Raw genomic sequence first — 12,375 nt, 5'->3', positions numbered from 1 at the left:
CTGTCAATACTACTGTGAAATGAGTCAATAGGAGCTCTGCTTTGAATTTCTCTGTGTTCAGGTTGTACAGTTGAGACCTTATCATTCTGTTGAATATTCCTTTTGACCTTCTTGCATTTGTTCATCTGGATCATTGTGTGTTCTTTCCTTCTCTCTTATCTCCCTTTTTTTGTCCATTCTACTTTCTCACTTAATCACTCTTCTGACTGAGTTATATTTGGTGGGGAGATGGTAGTGATGTAGTAATGTCACTCAACTAGTAGTGCAGAGGCCCAAGCTAATGTCATGGGGACACCAGTTCAAATTCCACCACGGCAGCTGGTGAAATTTAAATTCAATTAATTAATACAAATCTGGAATTGAAAGCTACTCTCAGTAATAGTGCCATGAAGCTGTCATTGATAGTTGTAAAAACTGATCTGGTTCACTAATGTCCTTTAGAGAAGGAAATCTGCCGTCCTTACCTGGTCTGGCCTACATGTAACTCCAGACCTATAGCAATGTGGTTGACTCTTCACTGCCCTCTGAAATGGCCTAGCCAGTCACTCAGTTGTCAAGGGCAATTAGGAATGGGCAATAAATGCTGACCTAGCCAGCGGTGCCCACATCCCATGAAAGAATAAAAAAAAAGTTTTTATTTTTTCCCATAGGAAATCCATTGTTCCTCATACCCATGTGCAACTGTAGTCACCAAATTCTAAAACATGAAAGAATACCGCAATTCCAAATCTTGTCATTCACCTATATGTTTGTTATTTCTCTGGATACACTCTGGTCTTTTAATGCAAAATTGCTGAATTGACGTTATCTGATTTTGTTTAAGCAGTAAATTTCCATTTTCTTTTGTTGCTTCGTTCAAATTATTGGGTAATTGCATTTTTAAATGATAAAAAGCAACTTTGAATTGCCAAGCATAGACTATGTGTGTGAAAATTATTGTTTTTTTTCAAAATTCTGTGTAGGTACCAACTTAGTTCCTACGTAATCCATTTTGCTATGCCTGGCAGAGCAGGATATCACATACTGTAGTTGTTTGGACTGCTAGAGTTTCATTTCAATTCTGGAGATATTGGAGATGTCTGATATTACAACATCAAGACAAGTCTTCCTTCCCAAACTTTATGATCTAACTTTGGTTTTATTTACGGCAGTCCTTCCTGTTGGAAATTATCCTTTTCTGAGGAATAAGGGCCTTAAATAGAGTTGATGTAGGATGAATATTTACTGCTGGCTTGTGGGGACTGATCTACTTCCCAACAAACTTAAATTCCTCATCCCAAAATGTCTATCTTATAAGTTCAGATTGATATGGGATTTGTATCTGCATCAATCCAAAATTCCTATTTGTTTTCTAATTGGTTGTCTCTGGACCAACCAGATTTCAATACAGAAAACAACTATGCCAGATAGACTACCTCTGAAACTAAGTGTGATGACACCGGCTGAGTATCTTGCCCTAACCTGGGAATGCAGCAACAGTGAACAGTGAGCATTGAGCCCTGACTTCATGTGGTATTGTAATAAATATGACGAATCAGGATGACTTCTTATCCATTTGTTGTACCTTTTACTGCTGCAACACTCTGTCACTGACCATATCCTAGGCTGTACATTCCATGCCCTGCACTACCTCTAGGAGATTCTTATGGGAAAGACTTTGTCATCATTCAAAGACTTACCAGAGAATTCACTTTAGTGAATCAAATTTGCATTCACTCTGTGCCACTCCCCTTTAATTTCCCCATATCCCTGCAATTTTTCCTCCAAGTATTTATCCAATTCCCTTTTGAATTCTGTACTGTTGAATCTGTATCCACCACCTAATCAGGCAGCGCATTCCAAATCCTAATGTTGTCCCGGAAACTGGGAGAACTGCTCTGCTTTACTTTGATTAGTGCCATGGGATCTTTTATGTCTACCATCCAGAAGATAGCAGTGGGTCTGTATGCACTCTAAAGTCAGCAACACGATATAGCAATTATCATCACCAAACCATTTCTTGTTAAGTATTCACGATACAAAAAGACAATTCTGACGATGATGCTATGCTTAAATACTTACAATACTGATATTAATTGACACCTTCTAAATAAAATAGAGCCATGATGTAATGCACTTAGCACTGTCAATACTTAATTCATGCAGTAATCCTCTTACCATCCAATTGTTGTTGGACTCTGCTGTCAGTTCAGTTATTGAACATTTATGATGGGGGCTGCTGAATGAAATACTGTTCCTTTATTCATTGTGTTTTCCCCTTTAGGTCCCTGGTCAGCATGCAGCATGTGGGCCAAGAGAGCAGGTAGATGACCTGCCCCTAGTGTGCATGATCTTTGCTTGGACCAGCTGTGCTGGCACAGGAGGTGTAGAGTTCAGCAAATGGGAAATTATTGGCAAATAACACGTTGTGCCACTCTGGTGTACAATGTTTATACTCAATTGTGTTGTGTAAAGCCGTTCCTAACCAACACATTTGAGTTGATAAAATGTGTGTTTAAAATAGGTTTATTTTGTATGGATTAAGAAATTAAATAGAGTTTTGTTGTTTACAGATGAACAAGTGATCATGGGTAATAAATTACTGGTATACATAAGGTAAGTTCTGTTTTATGGATTGGATCATCGAAGGATTAACGCAGAATAAGACTGTCAGTTTCAGACTTGAGTATTTTTTTTTAGCAGTTAACTGACCACTGTTTCATCAACCAACAGTATTACTTTCTGAACATTGAAAAGCAAAGTTCCCCAGTATCTTCCGGGATCTGTTGCGAGTGAGGGTGTCGGTGTGATTGCTTTTAGCGTCTGTGGACTTGAGTCGAGGATTGGGGATCTCGGGGCTAGGAAATAGTTTGCAAATCACACTTATTTTATTGATTTTTTTTTTTCCCCCACACATTTAAAAGAAAAATGTATTCCGCAGTGATGAGGTACCACTAGAACTCTTGAGACAGTAAAAGGAACATTGTATTATATTCGGTTCCTTTGGGAATCCTGAGACTTTGAAGTTCATAGTCATGAATTAAAATCCAGTTGTATAATAATTTCTGACTTATTTCTGAAGTATTTTTGTTTACAATAATCATTTGGCTTTCATAATCTTACAGATAGGTGCTTTTGAGAACTAATCAGTTAAAATTATATCTTCATTATACCTGAGTAATGTGTTAAAATTGAATAACAAACTTATTCAGATATATTTATTTAGATGAGCACTTTACAGCTTCTTCAACTAACTGATTAGTGAGATAACTGGGAATGCAGTTGGTGCAAGGACAATTTTGAACCCCCTTAAGTAAACTGAATTTGCAGGAAGAAAAAATAAAATGTAAAAGTAAATCCAGTGATCCTGAACTCCCAGCAAGACACCATGTTTAATAAGAGGTTGCAGATTAACTACTGATGCACTTATTCTCCAAACGGGGCTCCCACTCTCTTACCTGCATTCCCAACTGGTAAGGCGCCGCATTAGAAGCACACAATCATTGAAGTTACCTTGTAGTGCTGTCCCTTTTCTGCTTTGGGTCAGAACTAGGGTTGCCAATTCTGGTTGAATGTATTCCTGGAGGTTTCATCAATTGGCCTCCTGCCTTCACTGACTCGTGCTCCTGCCATTGATTGTTCGATGTGTCCTCACAACACACCATCTTCTCACACCAATTGGAAAGCAAACAGATTCTCCATTTGCCAACTGGCTGATACTTGCTTGTCAGTCAAAGAGCCTTTTTTTCCCCATCTCAAATGTTTTTCCAACTAATAAATGGAAATGTGCAAAGAAAGTGAATAAAAACATTATAATTGTTTTTAATGCAGCTATGATTTTCTCCAGGGTTGCTTGCTATGGGATTAATTTTCAATTCCTTGAGAATCCAGGCCAAGTCTAGTCAGAACAGGAAATGATTGTGATGACTGACTTCCAGGAGCTAATTATGTTGTTATTAATTTTACTGGTAGCTGCACTGCTGCTGGCTTTTAAGAGTCTTTTTTTAAATGTTAAGAAATCTGTAAAGTTATTGCTATTAACCAGTAATATAAAATTGCTCTACCTCAAAAAAAACCTGTCTCAATAAGCTCCATAACTAGAATACTCGAGCTTATTTTCCTTTTTCAGCTGTTGCCTGGCTGGACGAGCCTACCCTCTAGGTGATATTTCAGAGGACCTTGTCCCATTGGTGAAACATCAGGTGAGTCAATTTTTCAGCGAACAATCATTGTCATATATTAGGAAGGTTATCCCTACATTTTAGGTCATGTACAAAGCCTTATTTCAGGCATTTGCTCTTCAATATTGACATCACTTAATCCAAGTTCCCACCCCTCCTCCCACCTCCTCCTCCACCATTTAGTTTTCTACCTTTTACCTAGTTTGTATAACATCTGCAATTTAGAGGTTTGGGAAATTGCCTGGAAAGGTCCCTGGCCTTTGCTGATGCTCTGGTGGCTAATTTCAGAAGGTGCATTTTCCCTCTCTTTGCTTCCATTTGAGGAGGTGCCTGTCCTGTACTGAGCACCTCCCTGTAATGGTATGGCCGAGACCAGGGACTCAAACTTGATGGAGCAATCCAGGCACTTTGTTCTGCCAGGCACTGGATGTGACCACGCACAAATGGACTAACCTGACTGGATTATGTAGGGTCATGAATTTCAATAATTTATTTGTATTCTAAACTTGTACCTCATGACTTGTTGGGTGCCCAGGGCCACATTATCAGGTGTCAGAAGCCAGTGAAGATCTGCTAGCATTGAATGTACGTTCCTGGGATTGTAGGGATTGGCATCGGGGTGGACATTGGTCCCCAGCTCCATTGGGGTAAAGGGCAGATGTGCCCAAATGACACAAAAAATTAAAGATGGTTTCATCCTCAACACCCATTGCAAGCCGGTGCTATGGGCCACATTGTGGATCACACACTTTCCTCTTGATTTTGGAAACTGTCTCTCTTCCATTTTCAGAAACATAGGGCAAGAGTTTTGGGTCCCGCTAGAGGCGGGAATGGAGGTGGCTGGGGGTCCAAAATACCAGCTCCAGCCATATTGAACAAGGCGGGGTGGAGGGTGACATTGCGATCCTGCCCGATCGCTGATTAAGGCCAATTAAGCCGGTTTAAGGAGCTCATTGGGAACTCTTTAATGGTGGCTGTTGTGATTTTTACAGGGGCACACGAGTTGTATGCACTGTCTGGGACAGACCAGGTGAATGGGGGGGGGGAGGTGGGGGGTGGTACATAGCAGGAAGCTAGTCATGGCTGCGCTAGGGAATTAGCTGGGGCCCATAGAAGGGCGAACGGTGCAGAGGGGACTTGGCTATTGACAGACAGGTTGAATTGGCACAGCGCAGGTGGTGGGTAGAATGGGCAGTCAGCACTCAGGCTGTGCAGGGGGTTGTCACCCTCCTGGCATCGCGGGGGTCATAAGAGCAGGGGGCAAGGCTGCCAAGGACAATTAGGTGGCAACCTGAACACAAGGAAGGCAGCAGCTGGTAATGGGGGCATGTCTGTCAGATTTTGGGGCCAGTGGTGATGAGGGGAAAAATCCTGTTCAGGAAGGGCAAAGCAGGGGAGAAGGACGCGGGGCAGGAAGGAAACGGAGGTCATAATTTCAGCACAGGATCTGCCGCTGAAGAGGGAGCTACCTGGAGATGACCAAGAACCAATGCTGCAGGAGACTGTGACTCTTCAGGTAGATGGTCACAAACATCTATGCCCTCATCACTGAAGACCCCACATCTCACAGCACTGCCAGTACCCTGCCAGTAGCTGTAAAAGTCACTGTGGCCTTGAACTTCTTTGCTGCTGGCTCCTTCCAAGGATCAGCTGCGAACCTTCGTGGCAACCTGCAGACAGCTGCACACTTCTGCATGTCGCAGGTTCTTCTTCTTCTTTGGCCTCCTTGTCTTGAGAGACAATGGGTAAGCGCCTAGAGGTGGTTAGTGGTTTGTGAAGCAGCGCCTGGAGTGGCTATAAAGGCCAAATCTAGAGTGACAGACTCTTCCACAGGCGCTGCAGATAAAATTGGTTGTCGGGGCTGTTACACAGTTGGCTCTCTCCTTGCGCTTCTGTTTTCCTGCCAACAGCGAAGTCTCTTCGACTCGCCACTCTTTAGCCCTGCCTTTATGGCTGTCCGCCAGCTCTGGCGATCACTGGCAACTGACTCCCTCGACTTGTGGTCAGTGTCACAGGACTTAATGTCGCATTTGCAGACGTCTTTAAAGCAGAGACATGGGCGGCCAGTGGGTCTGATACCAGTGACGAGCTCGCTGTACAATGTGTCCTTGGGGATCCTGCCATCTTCCATGCGGCTCACATGGCTATGCCATCTCAAGTGCCGCTGGCTCAGTAGGGTGTATATGCTGGGGATGTTGGCTGCCTTAACTACACACTTCTGCATCTTGCAGGCTACTGATGCTCTATATGCCAGAGCTGGATAGTACATTCAGTTCATGACAGATGAGGCCTCACAGGCACAGAGGGAAGCCATTGCTGAATTCCCCCAGGTGCAGGGATCATAGATTTACACCCATATGACCATTATGGCAGCCCAGCGACTGCCTAGTCTGATTCATTAACAGGAAGGGCTTCTGTTCTTTCATCGTTCGCCTGGTCTGTGACCACAGGAGGAGCTTCCTCCGTGTGTGCACTTGCTTTCCCGGCAGTTTCCATGACTCCTTTGTTCTCCAGCAGTCCAGCCTGCCACAGCACTTCATCCAACCCCCAGTGTCCATTGATGGATACTAGGGGACAGGAGATATCCCTTGAAGAGATGGCTACTTGCCCCTCTATGAGCGCCCCAGACAGAGGCACAGATGAGCTACAGCCAAAGCCATCTGCTCACTAGGACAACCATTGAGCAGGCCATCGGGCTTCTGAAGGTGCGGTTCCGGTACCTGGACTAGTTGCATGGTATCCTGCAATACTCTCCTGCAAGGGGATTTAAAGGGCTCGTCAGGATGCCAAGAATGTCAGGGACCTCTGATTCAGGAATGTTTCAAATGAGTCCCTCTGACCTAGGATGAACGGCCTCGTTGATGAATTCTTGATATCCTTCACCACCTCATACCTCTTTACATGTCCCTCTTCAAGTGTCATTATTTACATAGTGCTCAGAAAGGAAAACAGAGTGCACAGTTACAGCAAGAAGACATCCTAGTGACCTGCTCACTGTGATATGGTGGCCTGTGTGCTTGGCCACCTTTACCTGCGGCCTCAGAAGGTGGAGACAGCCTGCGCACTTGTCTCTGCTTTAAGCTGATATTTATGTGTGGCTGCCCATGGGGGCCTCTCCAGAGGCTGCTGTACCTGAATCATTGCAGGGCAGCTCAGTCACTGGGATGTGCTGTACAGATGCTCCCACAGTGAGAAGAACCAAGGAAGCAGAGGATGATGATGGTGCTGCCTGAGGGGTGGTCCCTTCATCTCCCTCTGTGTCATTCTCAGCCCTTGCTTGGCGCTCTAGATGACTGGAGGGCTAGCATTAGTTGGTGCATAAATAGCCTCCCCTCCAAACATCACTGCGCCACCAGTGCCACTGACCGGTCCAGGTTGCATAGTGTGGCATGCGACCTATGTATGTCAGTATGCAGTTCCTGCATGCACTTCAAGTGCTGCCACATATGGCTGTCCATGAGGTTGGAAACTCTTTCAGTGGAGGAGCTTATGCGCTCAAGGCCCTGAGCCATGGTGGTCCACATGAACTGGATGAACGCCTCCATTTTCTACTCATGACCCTGCATTGCCTCAGGGAACTCCTGTGGGAGCACATCTGCTACTGCTGGTCTAGGTAGAGCCTCCTTTCTTGTGACGCCGCAGCCCTGCATCTGTGCCCAGCTGAGCAGGGCTGTGTTTGTCCTCCCTCCTTCGAGGGGAACTGCCCACAGCTGCCTTTGCCTCTGACACCTCCTCCTGCACTCTAGTGCTGTGCTCTTTGCCCAGTGCCACCCTATCTAATCGTGTGTGAGGATCCACCAAGGTGAGTGTATCTGTGCTGGTGGGCATGTGATTCTAAGGTGTGATGGTGCTTCCTCGGAACTTGGCTGGTCATCTCGACCCAGTGATGATGAGGGAGAAGGTGTCCTTGGGTTGATATCTGCACCAGTGGGAGAGCAAGACTTGGAGAGCAGAACCCACTGCAGTGCTGAGGCTTCATGATGCAATTCAGTGTTCAGCATGCTGTCAGAGGGATGGAGTGCAATCTACCCACTGAATGACCAGATTGCCCTCTGTAATGACTGTCTCCACCATGAGTGCCCATCTCCCCATGGCCGACTTCCTCGTGGTCAGCCATCCTGGCTATATCCATCGCACCCTCCATTGCTGTGACAACTTGGATGTAGGGTACGCAGCATCCGTTTGGGCCCCCTCTTGGGCATTATGTGCCCATTTCTCCTGCAAGGCCAAAAGGGAGTGAGATAAAACACTTCTGTCCTTTATGGTCAATTGCAGCTGCTCCAATTCATTGGAGGGTGCATTTATCAGTGGTGACAGGTCCTCAGCAGTCCTGTCTGGACTGCTGGAAGGTGACTAACCAAGGGCCTATCCTGAGGGTTGGGTATAACTTTACTATCCAGTCGCAGAACTCAAACGGCAGTCACAGTAATTTAAATTGGGCCTGCACTTGTGTTGATCCGCCTCTGTTCCCTCCCCTGTGGCCGTTAATTGGAAGGCAAACCCATCTCCATATCAATTAAGCGGTTGCCCCCTTGAAACTCTGGGCTTGTTTCTGTTTACCTGGTGGTGGGTTTGGGACCTGGAAACAGTCCTGACTTCCATTTCCTGCCCACACCCTCTTTCCCCCCCACCCCCCGCAGAGAAAATTCAACCCATACATTGGCACCACTCATTATAGTCAATTACCAGTTACTTTCAAGAAATAATAATAAAAGTTTATTTATTGGATGATCCTACCTGCATTGGTGGTTTTGATCACTTAAACGCAGAAATTGATTATTAACTGAAGAGGTTGCTGAGAGCCCAGTGTTTGTTGGCTGGCCAAATTAGGAATATTCATTCTTTTAACTTTTTAAATGGAATTATAGAATGTTTCAGCACAGAAGGAGCCCAATTGGCCCATCATGCCTGCGCCAGCTGTGTGTATACTTGTAAGAAACAGGATTCAAACTCAACATTAATTGTGCCCTTTGAGACTGAGGTCACAGCAATTTTCATGGCCATAGACTCTAAACTTAATAAGATTGTTGTGATTAAGCAAACTACTTGTAGTCACTGTGGAGTCTGTATCTTGCACAATGGTCACTGGACAAACCATTGACCCAAAACACCAAGACAGTTAGGAGATAACCATCCCTTAACTTGACAATCTCAATAGATAGGTAGGTAGACTGAAAAAATTGTGATTGTAGTTTCTACTGTTGCTGCCTCTCCCTGTGACGATCAGTACTTCCTCGTAAAGTCTAGTTTTCGGAGCATGGACACGGGATAAATGGACCAGCTACAAAAAGAGGCTGCAAGTTGAATAGGTGTTGTTAGCATTGTTTTCTGCAACAGACACATTCACAATCAGTGTAGGAATGTATTGAAAATAATGCACTGAGGTATAGAAATAATTGTGGAGGAATCTGATTCCTGACTTCCATGTCTCAGTGCCATGTAGATGTGGCAGTGATGATGATAGAATCTCACCATTGTGCAGGGGTGGAGAATACATGCATAAGCAGACATAATTCAAAATCGTAAAGATTTTATCTTATTCAAGAAGGGCATAGCTGGAGAAATGAAATGTTGGAGGACTACTTCCAAGAAAAGAATTGATTTGCTGACTGCATATCCTTCGTACACCTCCAGAGTCATGTTCCCAGCAGCAACTTCATTGTGTAATTTATAAACATGAAGCTCCTCTTTCTTCTGTTTGTATGTTTGTAAGGTCTATGCTGAATATTATATGAAGCCTGTGTTGCAGAACAATCTTATTTTCACCTTTCAATGTTCTTCTATCAAGACTGATTTATATATAGCTATGTCTGTCTTTCCTATAAGTGGAAATTCTTTACTGGGGATGGTGTGATCTGCTCAAGAGTTGCACCCACAGCTGTACTGTCATTTTAGTCACTGTGGAAAGTAATTCTTGTATTTTTAAGGTCAAATATTAATTGTGCAGGAAACATCTGTTTTTCGTTTTGTTTTGTTGTTGGCTTTGTTTCTTCTTCATTCTGAAGACTTAACCCTGCTGTTTCTCACACCCTATGTAACCATTTTATTTTAGCTCCTCCAGGATTACTGTGATGACTGGTTTCCAAGATCCCTCCCCAATGCATCATGCAGGGTGCAGTAATAATAGTTTGGCTCAAGAAGCCTGTGATTTTTATTTTAATATTCAAAGTTGTACAGAAACCAGACTTGTTAACTGGTTTGTATTTTCAAAATCCAGTGCAATATGTCTGAGAAAAAGCCCTGTACTTGCTTTTCCTCTTCTATTTTTTACATTCCTTTGTTTCAGTTGTTCTATTTAATGCTACTTTCTGTATAAGTGTCTCCTTCAGGCTAATGGGTGAAATCAGCCAGCTAACGAAAAAACCCCTCTATTCCAGAAAGCCAATTGGCGAAGGATAGTACTAGAGTCAATCTTTGCTCAATCTTACATTTAACTACAGAGTGAAACCTCCCAACTCAACCATACCATGTGCTCAAGTGAAACCACAATTAATGCCCTCCACCTGCATATAATTAAACACAATTGATATACAATTAACATCCATTAGCTGTCAGCTTCAGGAATTAGATTCTAGTACTGCACACTAATTGGAGCACTTCATCTTGTTCCAGGATTGGACTGGCCTCACAGGCAGTATGTAATCTCTTTCCTGGGCGCTTTCACAAGCGATCAGTTGTAAGAAGTGCTGAACAGGAAACGTTGCAACTTCTGTCCGCAAGCTAAAGCAATTAAATTGTAATTTCAGGTTATAGGGCACAAAATTGTCATGCTAGCAAACAATGGCCTGTGAATGTGATGGCTGTTTGGCAACACACAATAGTAGTTGCACATCTTTTACCAAAGGCTATTTAGGATTGCCCCAGTTAATCCACTACTACTGAAACGCTTTTTTTATTCTTTCATTTGGACAACGCTGGCCAGGCCAGGATTTCTTGACCATCCCTAATTGCTCTTGAGAAGGTAGTGGTGAGCTGCCTTCTTGAACCACTGTAGTCCATCTGGTGTGGGTGCACCCACAGTGCTGTTAGGGAGGGAGTTCCAGGATTTTGATCCAGCATCAGTGAAGGAATGGTGATATATTTCCAAGTCAGGGATGGTGTGTGACTTGTAGGGGAGCTTGCAGATGGTGGTGTTCCCACACATCTGCCATCCTTGTCCTTCGAGGTGGAAGAGGTTGTGGATTTGGAAGGTGCTGTCGAAGGAGGCTTGTGAGTTGCTGCAGTGGATCTTGAAGATGGTGCGCACTGTGCGTCGGTGGAGGAGGGAGTGAATGTTGAAGGTTGTGGATGGGGTGCCGAGCAAACGGGCTGCTTTGTCCTGAGTGTTGTTGGAGTGGCACTCATCCAGGCAAGTGGAGAGTATTCCATCACACTCCTGACCCGTGCCTTGTAGATGGTGGACAGGCTTTGGAGAGTCAGGCTGTGGGTTACTCGCCGCAGAATTCCCAGTCTCTGACCTGCTCTTGTAGCCACAGTATTTATGTGGCTACTCCAGTTCAGTTTCTGATCGATGGTAACTCCCAGGATGTTGATATAGGGGAATTCAGCGATGGTAATGCTGATGGATGTCAAGGGGAGATGGTTAGATTATCTCATTGGTGATCATCGTTGCCTGGAACTTGGGTTGTGTGCATGGTTCTTGCCACTTATCAGCCCAGTCCTGAATGTTGTCCAGGTCTTGCTGCTTATGGACATGGACTACTTCAGTATCTGAGGAGTTGCAAATGGTACGGATCATTGTGCAATCATCAGTGAACATCTCCACTTCTGACCTTATGATGGAGGGAAGGTCATTGATAAAGCAGTTGAAGATGGTTGGCTCTCGGACACTACCCTGAAAAACTCCTGCAGCAATGTCCTGGGGCTCAGATGATGGCCTCCAACAGCCACAACCATCTACCTTTGTGCAATGAGGATTTCAACCGGTGGAGAGCTTTCCCCTTGATTGTCATTGACTCCAGTTTTGCTTGGACTGCTTTCTGCCATACTCAGTAAAATGCTGCCTTGATATCCAGGACAATCACTCTCACCTCACCTCTTGAGATCAGCGTTTTTGTCCATGTTTGGACCAAGACTGTAATGATGTCATTAGCTGAGTGGCCCTGGCGGAACTCAAACTGAGCATCAGTGAGCAGGTTATTGTTGTTGTAAGTGGCACTTGATAGCACTGTTGACACCTTCCATCACAGATGATCCACACTTTGATATACCAGGA

At 44.4% G+C, this 12,375-nt stretch overlaps 1 protein-coding gene across 2 annotated transcripts in view; it reads left to right on the top strand.

The window, feature by feature from the left end:
* The window catches only part of vps8 (VPS8 subunit of CORVET complex), a 715,536-nt gene that overhangs the window by 205,662 nt on the left and 497,499 nt on the right, over positions 1-12,375 (top strand). For both annotated transcript variants that reach the window (XM_068035875.1, XM_068035876.1), the window contains exons 24-25: positions 2,553-2,595; positions 4,109-4,181. In XM_068035875.1, the coding sequence (XP_067891976.1) occupies positions 2,553-2,595; positions 4,109-4,181 (116 nt within the window). The remainder of the gene's footprint in view (positions 1-2,552; positions 2,596-4,108; positions 4,182-12,375) is intronic.

This window comes from Heterodontus francisci, chromosome 7 (assembly GCF_036365525.1).
Source record: "Heterodontus francisci isolate sHetFra1 chromosome 7, sHetFra1.hap1, whole genome shotgun sequence".
NCBI lineage: Eukaryota > Metazoa > Chordata > Chondrichthyes > Heterodontiformes > Heterodontidae > Heterodontus > Heterodontus francisci.
The sequence above is the reverse complement of the archived record's forward strand: the minus strand, read 5'-3'. Positions and strand labels throughout refer to the sequence as shown.